The sequence below is a fragment of the Poromitra crassiceps genome, assembly GCF_964638095.1.
Source record: "Poromitra crassiceps genome assembly, chromosome: 3".
NCBI classification, from domain to species: Eukaryota; Metazoa; Chordata; class Actinopteri; order Beryciformes; family Melamphaidae; genus Poromitra; species Poromitra crassiceps.
In genome coordinates, this window is record NC_139625.1 from 64,660,870 (window position 1) to 64,685,107 (window position 24,238).

Below are 24,238 nucleotides of genomic sequence, written 5' to 3' on the forward strand. Positions count from 1 at the left end.
TGTGTGTGTGTGTGTGTGTGTGTGTGTGTGTGTGAGTGTGTGTGTGTGTGTGTGTGTGTGTGTGTGTGTGTGTGTGTGTGCGCGCGCGCACAGTGTGCCTGTGTGTACGTACATGCGGTAAAAGCCTCCAATACCCCTATCCGGTTTCATGACCAAGTTAGTCCATAAGTTAGGTAGTCAGTAGTGAGTTGTTCAGCAGGAGTCCTTGTTGTGTTGTTCGTAGCTTGGGACCGAGGCAGTAGCTTCACCCTGTGGCACTCACAGTTCTGGGGATTGAGGCAATAAACAAAAATACCCTTGAACACCCCACCAAGGATGCAGCTTGTGGTGGTAAGGTTGTCGGTCCAAAACCCTGTTAGAGTAAAGTGAGCAGTAGTCCTCACCGTGGTCGGGGATTGAGGCCGTAAAAGAAAGAAAAAAACTCCCACCCCACCCTCACCTCACCTCACCTCACCCCCCGAACATACTTCTCCCAGGACGTAGGGTTTCGGAGCTAGTAGTAGTCCTCGTAGTTCTTGGGGTTGAGGCAGTAGAGGATTGCCCCGCCGAAGGAGAATATGGTTCCGCCCCAGGCGAGGCCGTAGCCCCAGTTGAACTCGTGGTAGATCCGCAGTTTGTTGCTCTCGATGAACTTGATGGGATAGAGGACCAAGCTGCATGCCTGGAGGACAACTGGACGACAAGTTCAGATGATAACTACAGGGCAAGAATAATTTCTAACAAGTCATTTCTATCGTCACTATAGAAAAAGACTACAATTACTTTTTTGGGAGTCTGGCCCATTGGTCACCTTATCCATTATGTGAGAGAATGTGAGGGTATTGACAGTAAAATCTTGTCTGCGTCTCGTCTCCAGTAGAAAGCTCTAAGGCTGCATGGTTAGTTAATGTTAATGACACATGTCTAAAACTGCCAGGCTTGTTTAGGGGAGTGCTAAAACGTTCGACTACTTTCTCTTGTGGACGATCTCTTCCCACAAGACTTCGAGTGTGTTTTGTTTACACAGGAAGCACGGAAGTTATCCAGCGGGTTTTGTGCTGTTGATTCATAATGGACTTCACTAATGATGAAGTTATGAATCTGCAGGCAACAGAATAAAAACCAACACCAAGTATGAATTACTTAAAGGTCTATTTTCATACTTTGGACGATTACTCAGCATACTGTATGCAGCAGACAGAGCTTTCTCTCAGAGACACAGAGATGATTTTGGTATCAATCCTCTTCTCAGATAGGACCACCAAACTCTCAAAAAGTCAGCAAAGTCCTTCAATAAGAGGACAACTGGTTTAGTAGTTTAGTCATCTTTATGTTTAGTAGATACAGGTTAAACCAGGGGTTCCCAACCTTTTTTGGCTTGTGACCTGATTTTGACGTCACAAAAATCTAGGGACCCAAGACATTCAAATTCCGGTACACCATCGATACTATCATCAGTGATATCATCAGTGACAAATGTCAGTGATGTCACATGTAACCGTATGCTTATTTTCCCCCCTCAGACTTCTGACTTTAATCTGAGAATTCTGACTTTAATCTAAAAAAAATTACTTTTTTCCTCAACATTCTGACAGTAACTCAGAATTCTGACTTTAATCTCAGAATTCTGACTTATTTTTTCCAGAATTCTGACATTAAACTCAGAATTCTAACTTTAAATTCTGACTTTATTCTGAGAATCCTGATTTAAAGTTATAATCTCAAAGATTTTCATCTAAAAAAATAAAAACAATAAAAAATTAAAGTCACTATCTATCTGATAGTGAGTTAACACAATGATGGCCCATTGAGATGGAAGCCTTTGCAGTATATAGTGACATTATGTGACATTAGTATTGTCACATACTGTAATCAAACACGGTTTGTGTTTGGATCTCACCTGCAATTACCACTCATCACCATCATTACCACTCGTCATAGGTGTCACCCAAGATAACAAAACTGAAATCTTAGAGATTACCACTTTAAACTCAGAACTAAAAAAGAAAAAGGAAAGAAAAAAGATTGCAAGTGACCCTAATCATCTTCGGTAGTTTTAAAGGAACAGCTCACCATAAAATCCAAAATACATATAATCCCTCTCACCTGTTAGTGCTATTTATCCATCTATATCGTTTTGTGTTATTTGCCTGAGTTTTGGAGATATCAGGCTCTATCTTCCCCCTGGCCTTAAATTTGCGTTTATGGCTTGGCCTGGCGCTATTAGTCGGCATGGTCAGGCGCATTCCCTAATTCTTCCTTGGCTCTAAACAGCAAAATGCGTGGCGCTAACCATTTAACCACGCCTTTTTAAGCGTAGAATTATTCACAAGTGTTGGATTGGTGGTCTCCAGTAAACCAATCACATTCTTCCCTTCCGAGGTCCCGATCCACCGAGATACTCCAGTCCGGTAACTCCGGTTGCGGCTGCATGCTGTCATGCAGCTGCTGACGATTCAACCTACAGGCAAATACAGATCTGTTCAGCAGGTCTCCCTACAATATAGAACGTTAACTATCAGTGACATTCCTGATACCATCCACTTCCATGATTTTTATATGTTGTAAACACATAACTTTCACAATAGTGAACAAGCACCCCCACTCGGCTCATTCAGGGCAGCCTTAGTTTTAAAACTTGTAGGCTACCTGCTGCTCCTGCACATCACAGCACAGGCTAAATGATGCGACATAAATATAGCCTACATTATGTAAAGTCATGGCATAAATGTGTTTTTATTGAAAAAGTACGTGTCAAGTAAGCTAAGTCTTGTTGGAGCGGACATCACAGTACAACCGTGTTACGGTTGTCACTCGACTATAACACGTTGTATTTGCGACGGATATATATACAACCTGGATTACATGTATGTTTCACATAGGGTTGTGTATTAAAGTCCCAGATTGACACGGTGGTATCCGGGGTAGTGCACGCGCACACACAGGCAATATCCACATCTGGCGAGCGCGAGCGCTCACAAGCATTGATGTTTTCGCGGGCACTTTGTCAGAAAGCGAAAGTGTGCTGCTGAGTCTGTGGATGTGCGCTCCGTTCAGACGGACTTTCTTACTTTATTGAGTTGGACAGTTGAACATGCTCTAATTCCTTTTTCCCATGTGTGCATACATGACCAACCAGTAAGTCATCATTATGTTAATATTCCTGGAGAGGCCGACCTAGTGAGCCCCTCCCAGCCCACAGCCCAAAACAGAATTTTGTAGACAAAGATGGCGGATCCCTGATGCGGGCATTCCAGGCATTCCATTCTCTGATCCACCTTAGAAACAGCATACTTTAGCCAAATCGCCGCCGAAAAGAAGGATCTCAGACCAGAGTCAACCTTGCCGGTCTGGCTTTCACTAGATGGAGAGCCCTACGAGCAGCTATATCTGGCCTGCAAAGTGACTCGGAGCTGGCGTGTCCTCCTGTACTTACACATGGTAAGTAACGTTATAGCTTTTGCATGTCCCATTTCAGTAACGTTACGCATGATAGCGAAATGTACAAGTTGTTATCGATATTGTGAATTTGTTCTGGGAATGTTGTAATCACTTGGCTAACTGTTGCTTTTCACGGCTATTCAAATGACAGATTTGATTAGCTTGTCGTTCGTGTATAACTTATACACAGACATTCTGGTGACAAGTTGACATGCATGACATAACGTTACTTCCCATTACAAATTTTGCATGCATTTTCTGTTATAATTACATCCAGTTGCTGTCACTATGACGCAGAACGGTATAGTAATGTGTAAACACTTAGAAACGCCATGGAGAAAAGCTAGCTTCGCTAATGTTAGCAGTTTGTTTTTCTATTCTGTTTCACTAAGCAACGTTACATTAGAAAATAGCTGTAACACCGTCCAAACAAATCAAGGTTTGGTAAAAGTATCTAATTCATGACAATGTGGAGGAACCCTGCCTTGATATCTAGCAGCTACAAAATAGATGATTCAAATGAATACTAAACACATTTCCATTTGTCTGATTTCCAGTCATCCAGAAGAGCTGACGATAGTCAAGATAGAAAACAAGTGGACCCACGATTATGATATTTGAGATGGAGAAATGGTGCTTTTATAGCAAACCTGTATAATACATGTTCCATCATCTTTGATGTTTTGATGTTTGCTGTCTGCAATCTTCTGTACACCAAAAAAGTTGATATGACTTCATCCATGTCTCTTGGCCACTATTCTCCATTGTAACATTAGATTTGCCTAAAGCTGAGTGTGTCTAGCTACAGTAGCCTACCAGTATTTGTCTTTCTGTGTATATATAGCCTACTTTATATAATAGACAGTGTATGTGATGTTTCTCAGTACATTGATTTCACAACTTCGTTTATCAGAAAAAATACTTTATTTGCAAAACTAAAATATGGGCTACACAAGAATGACGTGACCAGTTCCATCAGCTATGCGGTTCTTCAGGATGTCGACAAGATCTGCTATCGTCCTACAGCGGACCTTCCTCTCTGCGACCCTGCCTCCTCTTAAGTCCCACTGGTGCTAGCCTGGGCTTCAGGCATACACCTTGGTTTGCCTGCCTATAAAAAACAGCAGTGATTCAAGCATTTGAAATTAGTTTGAACAACTCTAACAATGAGAAAATACTAGCGTTGCACTATGAATACATTTTGGCCATGTCTTGGTATTAGCAGACGAACAAAAACACATAGGCTAAGCTACTCACTGTTGACAGACAGCTGTGGTTAGCTAGCGATGTCCCCAACATTGAATTGAAATCATCCTAATTTAGCTATGTCAAACAAGTTTTAGACAACGTTTTGCCTAACCGTACTTAGCAATAGGGCAGGCTAACCTTTTCAAAATCCATGTAACCGTTACATGGATTTTGATCGGATAACAGATGATACAAATAACAGTCTTACCAAGCGGACTATTGTCAATATCCTAAAGTTTTATGACTATCATGTGAAATTTGTCATTACTCAAGCCAAAGACATAGCCGGGATGCATTCGTGCTTGTTTTATGTACTTACGTCTGCAGTAGGTAGGCTATGCACAAAATAGTTTATTTCTCCGTTGCTTGGGAGGGAGGGAGGGAGGCGGGGGAACCAGGAAGTGCTCTGCACTGGTGGGTGGGATCAAGATTGTTTGGGTAACACCCCTTTGTTTTGGTTTGAAATGGCGACATCTAGTGGACAAAAAAATCACACATAGTGCCTTTAATTATCACTAGAATTGGCCTATATAATGTTCATTAACAGCAAGCTTGATTACTGACCTGTTTGTATATTTTATTTCCTCCTTTTTCCAGACCACACACAATCCTACTATTCCTGTCATAATGCTGTAAAGAGCCTATACTGCTGTACTGTACTGAAGAGAACTGACAACTAAACGGTTGAACTCCCATCTGTCTCCTGCCTTGTGTTTTTACTGACACCCCAGGGCAAGCACTATCCGTCCTATTCCTGAACCAGCCATATTCAGAACCCCCTATTCTTCAGGTTGTGTTTTGATTTTTATGTTTTATTTTGTCCAATATTGAAATGTTCTAGAATTACATGTTGTGTTAACATAAATATTATTTCTATCTACCACTTAGCCTACTTAGGCTGATTTGGTTGCTTTTTCTTGTCAAAATGTATTAAGCCTCAATGCATGCTGGGAGAGATGCAAATGTATGTCTGTGTGTGGCGTTTGCGTTTGGTAGGAGAGCCGGCGCACTGAATAAGGCCTGGTTTTGAAAAGCGTTAACCGCAAAATTAACAGCAGTTAGGAAGTGCGCTTTAGGCTGGTATTTAAGGCCGAAACGCCTATTCTGGCACTGCGCACGCCTCTTCAGCGCAAAGCACATTTCGGGGCATAAAAACATGACGCTATCTTCCCGAGTCAGCGGTAGGCAGGCGTAAAGCGTGTTTTTTTGCGTTTAAGGCCAGTTTAGCGCCTAAGGCCAGGAGGAGAATAGAGCCCATCGTCCGCAGAGTTTCTGCTTCTCCAATACAATGGAACTGGATGGCACTCTGCCTGTGATGCTCAAAGTGCCAAGAAATACATTTGAAAAACTCAACAGCAATGTCTCTTTCCAGAAATCATGACCCGGTTACTCAAGATAATCCACAGACCTTGTTATGAGCAGTTTCATGGAGGAACTATTTTCTTTTGACCGAACTACACCCGCTAGCTGCTAGCTGTTCCTACATGAGGAACATGAGCAAAAGAAAATAGTTCCTACATGAAACTGCTCACAACAAAGTCTGTGCTGCATGCACATAGAGATCCCCCAGGGCATCTGGGTAGAGGTCAAAAGCACTCGCCTATAGACGAGTTTCCTGGGCCGTTCCTAGGGCGGCGCCATAGCAGCCTTTCGTGTCCCCGGCTTCCGTTTAAGTCCACATTGCGTCCACAGCAGCGAGCACATCAGAAGGCAGCAGCCGAAATATCCAAACTTTTTTACAACGATCGATAACATCAGCTACACTAACGTTAGCAGACGTTCTTAACAATGGGTTATTCTGGAACACATTGTGCAGTGCGTGGCTGTCACAAAACACAGTGCGCGTTTCCATCCACTGCTATTTTGCGAATTATAGAGCTGACAATCACCTCGTGTTTGAGGCTGTCTGAGCTGCTGATCAGCTGCTAGACCCGATATACAGCTCTGTTAAACACATCTAACGTTATTAATTTAAAGTTTCTTGATGATCTACAAGTAGACAAAGGTACCATAACGCCATTTCTGGATTACCAGGTGCGACTCGGCAAACTAACGTTATAATCCAAACCCGATCTCCCAATTTTTTTTATAAATAGCAACGTTTGTGGACCAACGTTGCTATGTCACAATTTCGTCTCCGAAATTGTAAAATGGTAATCCACGGAGCAGATAGTAGGTGAATACAATTTCATTCAAGTCTAGAAGTGAGTCGCCTTAAAGTTAATATCCCAGTCTTCTTCTGTTTACCACGGCGGGTATTGTGCTGCGTATTTACCATGATTTACCGTGTGTAGCCCTATTGTGTGGAGGCTACACACGGCATGTCATGTTTTGCAGTGATCAAGGCAAACTGGGTTGTTTTTGAATGGAGAGACACCTAACGTTAGTCTGGCTGACTGTGACAGAGGAGAGGACAGTAACCTAACGTTAGTCTGACTGACTGTGAGAGAGGAGAGGACTGTAACCTAACGTTAGTCTGACTGTGAGAGAGGAGAGTACTGTCACTGTAACCTAATGTTAGTCTGACTGACTGCGACAGAGGAGAGGACAGTAACCTAACGTTAGTCTGACTGACTGTGAGAGAGGAGAGGACTGTAACCTAACGTTAGTCTGACTGTGAGAGAGGAGAGTACTGTCACTGTAACCTAACATTAGTCTGACTGACTGTGACAGAGGAGAGGACTGTAACCTAACGTTAGTCTGGCTGACGCTTCGGAGCTTTTGAGATAGTTCATCGCGTTGCCGTCCACCGCCATTGATTCCTCAAAATACGCTATAATCCTGCCTGTAGTTACGTTCGGCCATTTACACATATTATCTTCCCATGTGTCCACTGTCAACGGGTGTGGGATAGACACTCTTTTGTTAGATAGGAGACTCGCAGAATGATCCCAAGTTTGCATTTTTTCGGCGGTCGCTATGGCTACTACGGTAGTACGTTACGCTTCTCCGTATTCACAAACACCGGAAGCGACAGACATGATCGCGACCGAGTCCGGAAGCAAACCGGAAGTGCCCAGGAAACTTGTCTATACCACCGCGGAGACCCGGGTTCGATTACCGCAGCGGTACTTCCGGCTTGGTCAGACATTCCTACAGACACAATTGGCCGTGTCTGCGGGTGGGAAGCCAGTGAGGTATAAGTCCTGGTCGCTGCACTAGTGCCTCCTTTGGTCGGTTGTGGCGCCTGTTTGGGCGGAGGGGAACTGGGAGGGAACAGCGTGATCCTCCCACGCGCTAGGTCCTGCCAGTGAAACTCCTTGCTGTCAGGTGAAAAGAAGCGGCTGGCGACTTCACATGTATCGGAGGAAGCATGTGCGAGTCTACAACTCTCGCCGAGACAGCAGGAGGACCGGGACAGCAGGGGGGATTGGCCAAGTACAATTGGGAAGAAAAATGGGAGTGAAGGCTGTGAACGCTGAGCGTAAAGGGTGGAAAGGAAGAAGAGGGGATGCTGGGAGGGCTGACCTGCAAAGATGGAGGGATAAAGGTGTGTGCCAAACGGAGCAATGGGAGATCAACTAATGAGTTAAGATGATATTAGGGAGGCATGGAGAGAGGGTGAGAGGAGGAGGTACGAGACAGGCTGACTTTAATGGAGACATGGAGAGAGGGTGAGAGGAGGAGGTACGAGACAGGCTGACTTTAATGGAGACATGGAGAGAGGAGGAGAGGAGGAGGTACGAGACAGGCTGACTTTAATGGAGACATGGAGAGAGGAGGAGAGGAGGAGGTACGAGACAGACTGACTTTAATGGAGACATGGAGAGAGGAGGAGAGGAGGAGGTACGAGACAGACTGACTTTAATGGAGACATGGAGAGAGGAGGAGAGGAGGAGGTACGAGACAGGCTGACTTTAATGGAGACATGGAGAGAGGAGGAGAGGAGGAGGTATGAGACAGACTGACTTTAATGGAGACATGGAGAGAGGAGGAGAGGAGGAGGTACGAGACAGGCTGACTTTAATTGAGACATGGAGAGAGGAGGAAAGGAGGAGGTACGAGACAGGCTGACTTTAATTGAGACATGGAGAGAGGAGGAAAGGAGGAGGTACGAGACAGGCTGACTTTAATGGAGACATGGAGAGAGGAGGAGAGGAGGAGGTACGAGACAGACTGACTTTAATGGAGACATGGAGAGAGGAGGAGAGGAGGAGGTACGAGACAGACTGACTTTAATGGAGACATGGAGAGAGGAGGAGAGGAGGAGGTACGAGACAGACTGACTTTAATGGAGACATGGAGAGAGGAGGAAAGGAGGAGGTACGAGACAGACTGACTTTAATGGAGACATGGAGAGAGGAGGAGAGGAGGAGGTACGAGACAGACTGACTTTAATGGAAACATGGAGAGAGGAGGAGAGGAGGAGGTACGAGACAGGCTGACTTTAATGGAGACATGGAGAGAAGAGGAGAGGAGGAGGTACGAGACAGGCTGACTTTAATTGAGACATGGAGAGAGGAGGAAAGGAGGAGGTACGAGACAGGCTGACTTTAATTGAGACATGGAGAGAGGAGGAGAGGAGGAGGTACGAGACAGACTGACTTTAATGGAGACATGGAGAGAGGAGGAGAGGAGGAGGTACGAGACAGGCTGACTTTAATGGAGACATGAGGAGAGGAGGAGGTACGAGACAGGCTGACTTTAATGGAGACATGGAGAGAGGAGGAGAGGAGGAGGTATGAGACAGGCTGACTTTAATGGAGACATGGAAAGAGGAGGAGAGGAGGAGGTACGAGACAGACTGACTTTAATGGAGACATTGAGAGAGGAGGAGAGGAGGAGGTATGAGACAGGCTCATCTTAAAAATATAGCAAGAATTAGGGGATACATGTCCAGACAGGATCTAGAAAAACTAATTCACGCCTTCATTTATAGTAGGTTAGACTACTGCAATAGCCTTTTTTCTGGTCTCTCCAAAAAAGAACTTAGGCAACTTCAACTCATTCAGAATGCTGCTGCTAGAGTACTAACGAAGACTAAGAAAGCTGATCATATCACTCCAGTTCTTAAGTCCTTACATTGGTTGCCAGTGTGTCAGAGAATATATTTTAAAATACTGTTATTAGTCTATAAATCACTTAATGGCCTAGGCCCAAAATACATAGCTGAATTGCTCCCACGCTACGAACCGTCTAGAACTCTTAGGTCAACAGGGTCCAGCTTATTAACTGTCCCTAGGATCAAATCAAATCACGGGAAGGCTGCATTTACCCACTATGCTTCTGCTAGCTGGAACAAATTGCCTGAAGACCTCAGATCTGCCCCAACCTTACTTACTTTTAAAAATAGACTAAAGACTTTTATGTTTACCGTCGCTTTTAACTGCTGACAGCTACTATGCAAACCCAATGAGTCCTCTATAAGTTTTAGCTCTTTCTGCAACTGCTGCGCCTGCTGCCTATTGCACTTTTTTATACTCTTTTTTTTTAAGTTTTGTTGTGATGCTTTTAAATGTCCATTTTATTTCTTCTTTTCGTTTATTTTCCTGTAATACACTTTTTATACTCTTTTTTTTTTAAGTTTTGTTGTGATGCTTTTAAATGTCCGTTTTACTCTCTTCTTTTCTTTTCTTTTCTTTTCCTGTCAACCATTTTATGTGAAGCACTTTGAATTGCCCCTGTGTATGAAATGTGCTATACAAATAAACTTGACTTGACTTGACTTGACAGGCTGACTTTAATGGAGACATGGAGAGAGGAGGAGAGGAGGAGGTACGAGACAGACTGACTTTAATGGAGACATGGAGAGAGGAGGAGAGGAGGAGGTACGAGACAGACTGACTTTAATGGAGACATGGAGAGAGGAGGAGAGGAGGAGGTACGAGACAGACTGACTTTAATGGAGACATGGAGAGAGGAGGAGAGGAGGAGGTACGAGACAGACTGACTTTAATGGAGACATGGAGAGAGGAGGAGAGGAGGAAGTACGAGACAGACTGACTTTAATGGAGACATGGAGAGAGGAGGAGAGGAGGAAGTACGAGACAGACTGACTTTAATGGAGACATGGAGAGAGGAGGAGAGGAGGAGGTACGAGACAGACTGACTTTAATGGAGACATGGAGAGAGGAGGAGAGGAGGAGGTACGAGACAGGCTGACTTTAATGGAGACATGAGGAGAGGAGGAGGTACGAGACAGGCTGACTTTAATGGAGACATGGAGAGAGGAGGAGAGGAGGAGGTATGAGACAGGCTGACTTTAATGAAGACATGGAGAGAGGAGGAGAGGAGGAGGTACGAGACAGACTGACTTTAATGGAGACATGGAGAGAGGAGGAGAGGAGGAGGTATGAGACAGGCTGACTTTAATGGAGACATGGAGAGAGGAGGAGAGGAGGAGGTACGAGACAGACTGACTTTAATGGAGACATGGAGAGAGGAGGAGAGGAGGAGGTACGAGACAGACTGACTTTAATGGAGACATGGAGAGAGGAGGAGAGGAGGAGGTACGAGACAGACTGACTTTAATGGAGACATGGAGAGAGGAGGAGAGGAGGAAGTACGAGACAGACTGACTTTAATGGAGACATGGAGAGAGGAGGAGAGGAGGAAGTACGAGACAGACTGACTTTAATGGAGACATGGAGAGAGGAGGAGAGGAGGAGGTACGAGACAGACTGACTTTAATGGAGACATGGAGAGAGGAGGAGAGGAGGAGGTACGAGACAGACTGAGTTTGGAGTGATTACCGGAGGTAGAAAGGAGGGCAGAGGGAGGACGGGCAGGGAGCTAGCTGTTTAAAAAGGGAGGGGAGAGAGATGGGTGGCAGTAGAACAAAGGAGAACACATCAATCGCTATTTCTTCAAAGGGAATTAATTTTGTGGGAACATAAACAAGCCCTGGCACGCTCCTAAAAGAACAGAACATAGAATGCATAATATCCAAAAGACATGCTAATATTAACATAGATGGTGTGGAAAATAAACTACCTTAAATAACAGCGGTAGTTGGTTGTAAAGAAGCCTATATCTGATGTATCATTCACTGAGTCACTTTTTAGGCCATCCAAAAAGCCCTTGTCTCAGTGTTTGGCTTTTTCAGATATGGGAGGGAGAAGTTGTTAGTGTTTGTGACCCAGGCAGCATGCGTGCAGAAATAGGCACATTGTCAGAGTTAAGTGTTACTGATCTTTAGGATCGTAGCTTTAGTATATATATATTATATAGGGGTCAATAAATTATTTAGTAAGAATTATGAATTACTGAGTCACAAAAGTACGTTTTGACTTTTTCTGATAAGATTTCAAGTCAATGGTGCTGAAAATCACTTCTCTGAAAACAGTTTCATTGTCAGGTTTGTATTGCATGATCTAGTAAAAGTGATTAGAAATATGATTTAAAGAAAATCTGCCCTGTTGACTTGCACTTGTGAGGCTTGGCTTCTAATTTTTCAAAATTAGAACAGGTGTTATAACTCGGCTGGAAATTATTATGTGTTTGTCTCTGGTTCCTGTTGTCTCCTGTGCTATTCTGCCCTTCCTCTTAAATTGCTCCCTTCAGGGACCGAGGTCTGCTGAGGATGGGGGAAGGAGCTGGCCAGGGGCAGGCGACTCGAGCAGGGAAAATTAAATGCATCGTTTTGTAAACTTGTGTTTGCTTGTGTTCCCGGTGGGACCCTGTTTTTATGGAGGGGGGAGTGACGACCCTCCCACTTGCAGGAGCCTGGTGGGTGGGGTCGACGTCAGGGCTGATTGAGTGCACCTGGACCCAGTGTACTCAACTGGGCTTAAGAAGACCTTCAGACCATTCAGTCTCTCTCCCTCCTCCCCGATGCACCGTTTGTTCTGTCCTTTGGTTTCATGTAGTTTGTGTTGTCGAATTATTTTCCTTGAGTTGTACTTATTACATTATTGTATTAACTTTTATTTTGGCGTGTAACCCTTCTTAGTTCCAATCTAGGGCCGGGTTGTAACAAGAAGTGCATCGGTGAGGAGGGAGAGAGGCTGAATGGTCTGAAGGTCTTCTTAGCGGTCGTGCACACCAAACGTGTGTGAACGCTTTGGAAATCATGTCGAGAGCACTTCCAATGTGCACAGACCAGCACACAGAACGTTTTTGTGTGTGCTTTGTTTTCCACTGCAGTCGCGTGCAGTACAGTTCAGGACACAACGATCACATGGATGGTAGCCAGCTGGTTTCGTCTGTTTGATGTTGTTGACTGTAAACATGAAAGCCAGATTATTGGCAATTCTGGCAGCAGCGGAGGTTGAAGATCCCCCTGGGAGGAGAAGAGGTAGGAGGAGTGACATTGACGAGCAGTGCGCTTTTCCTCCAAATGAACTTTTTTCAGCTTGAGACGCCCAAAGCGCTCTGTCAAAAAACACTAGATGCTAGGAGCGCTTAAACGCAAGGTGCGTTCCTTGAAAGAGGAGCACGCTTAGCGCGTCCTTACCATAGAGAATGAATTGCAGAAAGGCGCTGGCAGCTCAAATAAGTGCGTTGGGTCTGCACACTCATTTTCAGTGCTGATTTATTCTGCACATCTCACACATATCCAAAGACTGTTTACAGTTTTCAGATGTGTGTGAGATTATGTGCAAAATAAATTGGCAGTGTTTTTCGGAGGAGTGTCCCTTTAAGCACAATGACTACACTGGTCCCAGGTGCACTCAATCAGCCCAAGATCCCTCCTGCAGACTGCAGGAGAGACTAGACACAGCAGCAGCAAAGCGGGAGAGTGAGAGGGTCATCACACCTTGGATTGGTTGTTTGCCTTTTAGGTGTTAGAGTGCCAGGGCCCTCATTAATATTATTGGGTACACCTACTTTACTTCCTGCTTCACACTGAAGAAAGAAAGAAATCTTCGCAATTATTATGCAAAATGACTGATGATGTTTGAATGAGCGATGGCAATTATGTTTTTTTCAAGTCTTGGTGCGATTTCCACTCTTGTACATGCCAGAAAATTAAACAATTTACTTTCCATGATAAAAGGACTACCAGGTCACATCACCCCATTTACACCTGGTTTTATTACCAGTTATCTGGATAATGGCCGCATTTAAAAATCCAGGTGTAAAAGATCTGAACACAATGTGAGCCAGACTACCTCAAATGCATTTACACCTTGCATTAGCATGCATTTTTCCTTATCCAGATAAAATGAAGATAACTTATCCGGATCCAGGTCACATTTAAAAACTAGGTGTAAATATGGCGTCAGACTCCTTACAACTCTGAACTATCCCAATGGTGAGGTGATTTCAAGTGTCGTATCTAACTGCTTTGGTTTTCTGACAGGCAACACATCCAGTTTTGCAAAATGAAACATTTCACACCTTAAAAGATGAAATTTTCCAATTATTCCAGGCAGTGAAAATCAGAAAATGTAGAAACTTGACGCTTGTCCAATTTGAGATTTGGGTTGGCAGGCAGGGGAAATTAAATGGGGAAATTAAATGGACAGGCGTGACACTGCATGCGACCCTGCTGGGCCAGAGTCATAAAAACAGGATTTTCTGTAAATGAGTTTGAGGAAGACAGAAATTGTGTGTGTGTGTGTGTGTGTGTGTGTGTGTGTGTGTGTGTGTGTGTGTGTGTGTGTGTGTGTGTATTGTGATGTCTATATGAGGGTGTGTATGTGTGTGTGTGTGTGTGAAACTGCATACACATAGCATATAGCAGTACATTTCAATGTGGTTACCCTGTTTGTTTGTGTGTGTGTGAGTGTGTGTGTGTGTGTGTGTGTGTGTGTGTGTGTGTGTGTGTGTGTGCGCACGCACGAGTGTGCGTGCGTGAGCGGACCTGCGGCGAAGAGCATGACGGCGACGGGCGCGTAGAATCGCCGTCTCGTGCCGATGCACACGGCAACCAGGGCGACCAGGAACGACATCAACACCAAGGCTCCGCCCCCTAGCAACAGGGCCAGCGTAGCAACCTGCCAGTCTGGACAGTGAGGGGAGGGGGAGGGGAGAACAACAGGAGAGGAATTACTTTATTTACATTTAATTTGAACGGTCTTCTGTCACCATTGATTTTGCTTAGACGAGAGAGAAGAGGGCAGAGAATGAGAGGGAGAAAAGAAAAACGATGACAGGAAGCTAGGAAGCAATAGCCTGATATCAGACTACTGTAAATTGTCACTCGTTACACTCCATTTCCCTCTTCTAGTCTGACATTGCGTCCACTCTAACCGATTTCCATGAGGAGATTCCCCCAGGGGAATTCCATTTTCCATAACCAATCACTAGAGACCAACGTGTTGGCCTGATTCTAATCCAGTCGGGAGTTTAATAGCATCTTCCAACAGGACGTCCGACGTCCGGCGACTTTTTTTCCATGGGGTTGATGGATTAAACCAGCCAAAATCGAGAGCAGAGGAGGGGGAAGAGGAAGAGAGGAGTGATGCCATCAGGCAGTTGTGATGGCAAAGTGGGAGGGCCACAGTGTGCCTGAGTAATATCATCAGTGATGTCACTCGAGCAATTGTGATCATCAATGTCAGGGCCGCTGCTGGCCATTTGGGTGCCCTAAGCGTAATTGTTTTGTGGTGCCCCCCCCCCCCCCCCCGCAAAACTTTCAATAACTGTCAAACGAAAGACTGCAAAATCATTAATTATGAACGATACTAGTGTATCTCACATTACATTACATGTGGCAAACAAACAATTGTTAGAATTACTGTACATGTCAGCAAACAAGCGATTGTTAAACTGTACATGCAAGCAGGGGCGGACTGGGATCATAATTCAGGCCGGGCATTAGATACCAAGCAGGCCAGGCCGATACGGGCCGACGCGCGTGCCGGCGTCCGAAGGGCGGCGGCGAAAAATTTGGGCTGTTTGAAGCCCAATTTGGGTCGTTTGAAGCCCAATTTGGGTCGTTTGAAGCCAGATTTGGGCCAGTTGAAGCCAGATTTGGACCAGTTGAAGCCAGATTTTGGCCATTTGAAGCCCAATTTGGGCCGTTTAAGGCCCAATTTGGGCCGAGTCCAATTTTACAATGAGATGCACCCACTTTAACCCTGAATAAAGTAATAAAACCACTAGTAAACCAGTAGGCGGCGCCTGGCCTGCTGTTCAGTGAGTGGCCTGACCTTTTTTTTTTTTTTTGGTGCCCTCAGTCACATGATGCCCTACGCAGTCTGCGTACTCTGCGTATAGGGTGCGGCGGCCCTGATCAATGTCACACAAGCAATTGTGTGATGTCACTCATGCAAAGACATCACCTATGATGTCACTGATTATGTCAGAAACACTGATATAAATAGATGGAATCCTGACACTGCACTGCACACACACACACACACACACACACACACACAAAGGGATAGATAGTCTCCTCCCTAGAGATCGACTCTAGTTGAATAAATGCAGAGGTGTAGTGCTATCTAGAGAAGTGGGGGAACGCACCTATATGGGGAACACCCGCACACGCACAGGTCCCAACAACCCCCCCCCCCCCCGCGCACGCACACACGCTAACGTTCACGTAGCCTATTAATTCATCGTTCGGGCAATCGCTTATATCAACGAATTAAATGAGCGAGCAAACTCACGGATTCCTCAAGTGCTGCAAACCACTGTCTATAAACATTGCAGAAGTAGCCCGTGACATTTGCAGCTCTGAAACGAAAAGACGTATATGGGCACAGCAGAGCAGACTCAGCAGAGTCAGTTATCAACACAAACAGCTAAACAATCTCTCAACCAGCGATCACACAAGTTGCACAAGGCATTGATCATCATTTGGCACAGCGGCCGGCATTTTTAGAATTTTGTGGCGAATTCTGGCGATGCAAATTGCAATGGGGTGATTAACGCTAACTTTTGATTCAACCGTGTTGAAAAGAAACACGCTTTTAACATTGTTTCTTCATGATTGTAAACGTACCTTTTTAGCAGCTGATCCGAAAAATTAAAGGATGTTTGGCTGCCTTTTCCATCTTTACGTGTTATAGTGAGGTACTGGGGGAAAAAAATATATTTTGATGCTGAAAAAGCCAGTAGCTGTTTCAGTTAGGGTTGGCACGATGGACGATGGCATCGACCATCGTGATTGGCCGACCCCCCATCGACCTTTGAGCCTTCTACATCGGATCATCGTGATTAATTATCTGTTCGAAATAAATGTGTGCCTTTTTAATAATAAAAAATACCAAGTCCACTTACCGTGACGTGTGGGGGCCGGCGACATTAAACGAGTGCACCCAGTTCAGACTCAGAAAAGCCTCCCCTCCCCCTCCTCCGCTCTAGTGCTTCTCTGCACTGGGTGCGCTTGTTTAATGATGCCGGGGCGTCCCCCACGCATGAGAAGTCAGTTCTTTTGTTGTGAAAACTTTTATGACAAAGAAGAAACTTCACGTTCTTTCCTGTTTTCAACCCAAAGTGAGTACAAGTCTTCAACTGTGAATTTAACTCGCCTGTTTCCAAAGTGAAAGTAGAAGTTGATCCAGCACTTGCAATATTGAACGGCGCAAAACAAATAGTCTGTAACGTTAACGACTGTAACGTTAATGTTAGCCTATTTGTTTTGCGCCGTTGAATACAGATCCTGACCAACAACATGTGCGTGTGTGTTGAATTTAACTAGCTGGTAGAAAACTGACAGAATTACTGGCGGATATAATGTTAGATTCGCGTGGACTTTTGAACCTAATAAGAGAGAGTTGAGGAGACTGGAGAGAGTTGAGAGAGCACAGCAGCTACTGCTAGCTGTTACACACTGCTTGAGTGGCCTGGCTCTGTGCACTAGTAGCCTGCCTGTCGGTCTCATGAAGAGCTCAGGTATCCTGCTTTTAACGTGCATTGCAGCGGCGGATGGCATAAATGACGATGCCATCGTTCAAAACGATGTTTCACTGTAAAACAATCACGATGGATATTTTGGTGACATCGCACAACCCTAGTTTCAGTATAGCTTTTATTAAACTGAGGTTTCCAGAACCATTTACATCGTTTTGTGACGCACTCTGATGTTATTACCAGGACGAAAAGCTGGTTATATCACAGATCCGCCCCACACTCCCCCCGGACCACGACCCGCTACAATTCGCATACCGCCCCAACAGGAGCACAGCGGATGCAGTAGCACACGTGCTCCACACCGCCCTCTCCCACCTGGAGGGGAAGGACACTTATGTGAGAATGCTGTTCGTGGACTACAGCTCAGCATTCATAGTACCCTCCAGGCTGGTGAGCAAACTCAAGGATCTGGGACTAAGCAAAGCGATGTGTGACTGGATCCTGGACTTTCTAACAGACCGCTGCCAGGTGGTGAAAGTGGGCAACCTCACCTCCTCCCCACTGACCATCAGCATAGGAGCGCCACAGGGGTGCGTCTCCAGCCCCTTCTGGTATGACCTCTACACCCACGACTGCGTGGCGACTCAAACTTCGAACACCATCGTGAAGTTTGCAGACGACACAGCGGTCGTGGGGCGGATCTCCAGGAGCGACGAGACAGCCTACAGAAAGGAGGTGGAGGCCCTGGAACAATGGTGTCAGGACAACCAGCTCTCTCTGAACGTCTCCAAGACAAAGGAGGTCATTGTAGACTACAGAAGGGGGGGGCACACCCCCCCCAATCACCATCAACGGCACAGTGGTGGAAAGGGTGGACAGCTTCCTGGGAGTCAATATCCACCAGGACCTGACATGGGCCAACCACACCGCCACTGTTGTCAAAAAGGCCCAACAGCGACTACACGGACTCAGGCGCCTGAAAAAATTCAGGCTAAGGCCAAAAATCCTCAGGGACTTCTACAGAGGCACGATTGAAAGCCTGCTGACTGGCTGCTTCACCACCTGGTACGGGAACTGCACCACCATGGACCGCAGGGCGCTAAGAAGGGTGAGGCGCGCGGCCCAGCACGTAACAGGATGTGAGCTGCCAGAACTGCAAGATCTGTACAACCAGCGGTGCCTCAGGAGGTCCCTGAAGATCATCAAAGACACAAACCACCCCCACAACAGTCTGTTCTCCCTGCTACCCTCAGGGAGGAGATACAGGGTCCCAAGAGCACGCACAAATCGCTTGAGGGACAGTTTCTTCTCACAGGCCACGAGACTCCTTAACATATACAAATAGTGTAGTAGCCGTACTGTACCGCACTGTAGATGCCACCATTATGTATGACTAATGTTCAATAGTATGTTTAATTAGGTATACGCTATTTGCACCTAACAGAATGTTATTATGTTTAATTATGTTTAAAGTATGTTCATGCCATTTGCACTATGGGCAGTGAATACGCCACTGTCTGTGGCGTGTCTTACGCTGGGGACATACCAGAGGCGAAAATTGCGCGCATGCGCCGCGCAGCGCACCTCCGCGCAGAAGTCGCTTAAAGTGTCCACACAGAGAGCGCAGCTCTCTTTGCGCGCTCTGCTCGTCCGCTATATATTTTGCCCCAGATCTCCTGTCTTCCTTATCATGGCCAAGTAAATGATGACATAAATATCTAAAGTAATATGTTTGGGATAACAGTTAATGGCTACCTTCGTTATAAAATGCAATTGCATCATTTGTCTGTTCTCCTCCCGTTTTCCCAGTGCGTGCTGTTGTAGAGAGAAGGCGAGTCCTAGCTCTCTACTTGTTGCTCCGCAGGCAACGAGCCCCTAGAAGCCGCTCCCCCTCTCCCACTGCTCTTTCTCTCTTTTCACACTTCCAAACGGGCAATCAACAACGTAAATAAACATTATTTCACTTTGAAATTGGTTTTATTTGACGAATGTCCGGTTTCGGAGTTCCTGTCTGCCCTTATCTGATCTGTTCAACTTGACAGAGTCGCTCACAGGCGCAGACGGCCGCGCAGGAAAATAGAACTCCAGGCTGAGCTGAGCGGCCCTGAGCGTCCGCGGAGCTGAGCTGAGCGGCGCGCTGCGCGCAATTCGGTGTGGACTGACAGATCTGTTAACATGGTGTCCTAATGAAAACTGGCTGCGCACAAGGTCGCAAATGGTCGCGCCGCGCAGCTTACGTGCAGGAGACGCGTGCGGTGTGTTTTCACCGTTACTGCTCTATTGCCCGTTGCCTCTTGTTTTATTTATATATCTTCTATTTTATTTTTTGCACTATGTTGTAACGGAGCCTACAGCACAAGAATTTCACACGTGATACTTGTACTACGGAGTGACAATAAAAATCTTGAATCTTGAATGAGACGAATAAAGATGAGCAAAACAAACTATATCCTATTATATAGCTATTTCGTTGCTAATGCTACATGTAGCAACTTTAGCAAACTGCATTGTAAAGTCACGTTAGAGCTAACGTAGCCTCAGTGAAGCAGCATAGGCCTCTGACACTCACCAAACTCACTCAGTGTGGATAACTAGTAAACATGTGAAGAGATGACGAGCGGAGCTGCAGTCCTCCTGCTCGGCTGCAAGGATTGCTACAGTAGTTGCTTCTCCCACAAGGTATTTTATCCTGGTATACATAACAGACAAACTTTGTAATGACAATGCTGAGATGTTTCAGCTGTGTTTGCATTTCCATTTTGACCACAACTCCGCTCACGTCTCACATCGGTTTTGCAATCGGAGATCGGAATTCACCGATCTCATATTTTAGGCTGAAAATCTGCTGATTCCGTTCGCATGCCGATCAATCGGAGCACCTCGAGAAGTAACGTTATTTTACACGAGTAGCCCACCTTACAATGGTGCGTGGCTCTCAACTTTTCTGGGCTGGCTCTGGGCTCTGCTCGCTCTGCTGCTCATGACCGACATGAACGCTTCTCCGGCGGGAAACCCCCCTTGGTGCTGATTGGCTAATCGTTTTTTCAACCGAGGAAACCGCTGTTGCATGTAATGATTAGCCTGGGTAAACTCAGCCTCCACATGACCTCTATATACTCAGTACTCAGTACTCAGTCAGTACATCAGTCACGAAGAAACCGCTCTGAATAGACCTTCCAGACGAAACTTACGCTACAGGCATAGTCTGTGACGTCACGTTGAAGGCTATGTCATGATGCATAGTCTGTGACGTCACGTTGAAGGCTATGTCATGATGCATAGTCTGTGACGTCACGTTGAAGGCTATGTCATGATGCATAGTCTGTGACGTCACGTTGAAGGCTATGTCATGATGCCAGACCAGAAGCAGCCAAAACACAACTGGGTGGAGTGGGCGGATTGGAAGGTCTGGATGCAGGCAAAGGAAGCAAGGAAAGGTAGGTAGGATGGAGTATTGGAAGGAAGGAATGAAAGAATGAAGGAACAAAGGGAGAAAAGAAGGGAAAAACAAGGGGCAACCTTTGGTGCTGCAAAATAAAGCCAATGCGGAAGTGCCTTAAACCTGGACACTCTAATGGCCAGCAAGGGGCGAGGCCACTGGCTGCAAAAACAAATCCTCGCAGCCATTCCCAACCTGTGGGCCGTGAAGGTATTGCAATTCATGAATATTAATAAGCCTATTGCAGACAGGCCTCACTTTTAGTTTCTGATTTCTGTGTGGTGCTGTTGGACATCTCCTTACTCCTATACTATGTATCTGCAGAGCCACAGAGCCACAGAGCCACAGAGCCACAGAGCCCAGAGCCACAGAGCCACAGAGCCACAGAGCCCACAGAGCCACAGAGCCACAGAGCCACAGAGCGACAGACACAGAGCCCAGAGCCACAGAGCGACAGAGACACAGAGCCCAGAGCCACAGAGCGACAGAGCCCAGAGCCACAGAGCCCACAGAGACACAGAGCCCCAGAGACACAGAGCCACAGAGCCCAGAGCCACAGAGCCCAGAGCCACAGAGCCACAGAGACACAGAGCCACAGAGCCCAGAGCCACAGAGCCCAGAGACACAGAGACACAGAGACACAGAGCCCAGAGCCACAGAGCCCAGAGACAGAGAGACACAGAGCCACAGAGACACAGAGACACAGAGACACAGAGACCTGCACATTTATTACCCGCAAGTCTGGGACCTAGTGTTTTGGATGACCAATGATAGATTTAAAGGTTTATTCCACCCAAATACAGTTTTATGTCCAAGTACTTACAGTATAGGTTTAAGGTATATCCCACCCAAATATTACTTTCTCTCCGAGAGTACTTATAGGTTTAAAGGTATAATAACCCTAACGAAATTAAATCTGCTAATTCTCTGAATAGTTTTAAAAAACCTTCTAAAAGATTCATGCTGATAAGCTACAGTAATATAGTGCAAAACCATTCTTTGACTGGTTTTTGAACTTTTGAACTTGATTGTTCTATACTGATGTTTTCTCATGTGAAGTATTGTATTGTATTGTATTATTGTATATTGCAGCATCATTCCCTTTTCTGTTTGCCTCCCAGCCGAAACCTCAGGAGGAACACAATGGAAATGAGTTTAACGACTTTATTGTGATATCCTGATGAATTATTTGATACTGCTTGTTGGTGTATTGTATTTTATAATTTGTCAAATAAATTCAATCAATCAATCAATCCCACAAATACTGTGATGTCACCAGTGAGTGATGTCATCATTGACATTGATATGAGTGATGTCATCAGTGATGTCACTTGATCAATTGTGATGTCATTGCTGTCACTCGAGCAATTGTGATGTCATCGGTGATCCTTCCCCGCAGAGGCTACAAGTAGGAACTGGCAGATAAACCACTTGAAATGGAGGTGTTCTTAATGATCCGGTGTCAGAAGACCACAATCTTCACAGATGCCAAGGAGTCCACCACTGTCTATGAACTGAAGCGTATTGTTGAAGGAATTCTCAAGCGAGCGCCTGAAGAACAGCGGCTTTACAAAGAGAAGCAGTTGCTAGAGGACAGCTTGACCCTTGGTGACTGTGGGTTCACCAGCCAGACTGCCAGCGCTCAGGCCCCGACTACAGTTGGTCTGGCTCTTCGCAGCAATGATGATGAGGAGATGTTTGAGGAGCTGCAGATCGAGGCCTTCTCCAACCCCCCAGGGGTCGTCCCTGATGTCATAAATCCCCAAGTCTAGCAAAGTGATGTAATCCCATCGGCCACAATAGTGACCGTAAAAAGCTTTTTCAGTTAGGCTCTAAAAATGTTACTGAATGATGTATCAATGCATTTCAGTTAGGCTCTAAACATGTTACTGAATGATGTATCAATGCATTTCAGTTAGGCTCTAAACATGTTATTCAATGATGTATCAATGCATTTCAGTTAGGCTCTAAACATGTTATTCAATGGTGTATCAATGCATTTCAGTTAGGCTCTAAACATGTTACTCAATGGTGTATCAATGCATTTCAGTTAGGCTCTAAACATGTTACTGAATGATGTATCAATGCATTTCAGTTAGGCTCTAAACATGTTATTCAATGATGTATCAATGCATTTCAGTTAGGCTCTAAACATGTTATTCAATGGTGTATCAATGCATTTCAGTTAGGCTCTAAACATGTTACTCAATGGTGTATCAATGCATTTCAGTTAGGCTCTAAACATGTTACTCAATGATGTATCAATGCATTTCAGTTAGGCTCTAAACATGTTACTCAATGGTGTATCAATGCATTTCAGTTAGGCTCTAAACATGTTACTGAATGATGTATCAATGCATTTCAGTTAGGCTCTAAACATGTTACTCAATGATGTATCAATGCATTTCAGTTAGGCTCTAAACATGTTACTCAATGATGTATCAATGCATTTCAGTTAGGCTCTAAACATGTTACTCAATGATGTATCAATGCATTTCAGTTAGGCTCTAAACATGTTACTCAATGATGTATCAATGCATTTCCAGCAAATATTGAAGTAATAAAGGATGTTAATGTTTCAGTGTCACATGCTTAGTGTAAATTGTCACATGACCAGAGCTGTTCCTGGTTGCACCACAAGAAGAGGGTGGCTGCATCAAAGCTCCCAAACAAAAGGTTAGTCAAGTATGTTAACATAAAGATAGAACAACGATTTTTGGTACACATCATCTTTAACACATTGACTGCCAGCCGTTTTTTTTTTTGCTGTAGGTAGCTTTTGCAAAGCCGTTTTTTTGAGGATTCTGGCTCATTTTACAAGAGCCGAGGATTCTTTTCTGCTTGGAGTTTGTCAACACAAAGTTCACAAAAGTACTAATAGAATGTGTGCTTTCTCTGTCTAAAAGAGTTAGTTTGTAGAGTTAGTAGTTATGTAGATATTAGCCGTTGAGTACAGCATGGTTTTAGCGTCTGAGACAGGAAGCTGAGATAATCACAGTTTTGTGAAATTCAATCAAACAGGCAGAACAGTCACTTTAACCATTTATTTTTGGCATCAGTGAGAGATCAGACATCCAAACAATATAGTTCCGAACGCCCTCTCCTTCAACTCCTCCCTCCGTGGGCGTGTCTAGTGGCTTTCAGCCTGCGTTTGTCACAAGTGAGTGCTCTGCTGCTGGGAGTTTGAGCAGCGTCCCTCCCTGGCAGCGAGTTTGAGCAGCCTCCCTCCCTGGCAGCGAGTGTGGATAGGTCTCACTCGTCTCTTGGGTTTGAGAGCCCCGATGAAGCCCCGTGCGACTCTAGGCTTTATGCTGCCCACACAGTCCATTTCTGGAACCCCCCACCGCAGCAGCGCGAAAGCGTCCCCGCCTACAGTATGAGAATGAGGCTCGTTCGTTTCTGACTGTAAAATCGCCAAGCCATTTCCTTGATTTCCTTCCTTGG

General features: G+C 45.3%; 1 protein-coding gene across 1 annotated transcript in view; it reads right to left on the reverse strand.

Annotated features, from left to right (window-relative positions):
* Positions 1-493: 493 nt before the first annotated feature.
* The window catches only part of LOC310772592 (transmembrane protein 47-like), a gene marked incomplete at both ends in the record, with an annotated part of 48,647 nt that continues 24,902 nt past the window's right edge, over positions 494-24,238 (reverse strand). Inside the window, 2 exons of the mRNA XM_083632430.1 lie at positions 494-672; positions 14,417-14,557. Coding sequence (XP_083488556.1) covers positions 494-672; positions 14,417-14,557 — 320 coding nt within the window. The remainder of the gene's footprint in view (positions 673-14,416; positions 14,558-24,238) is intronic.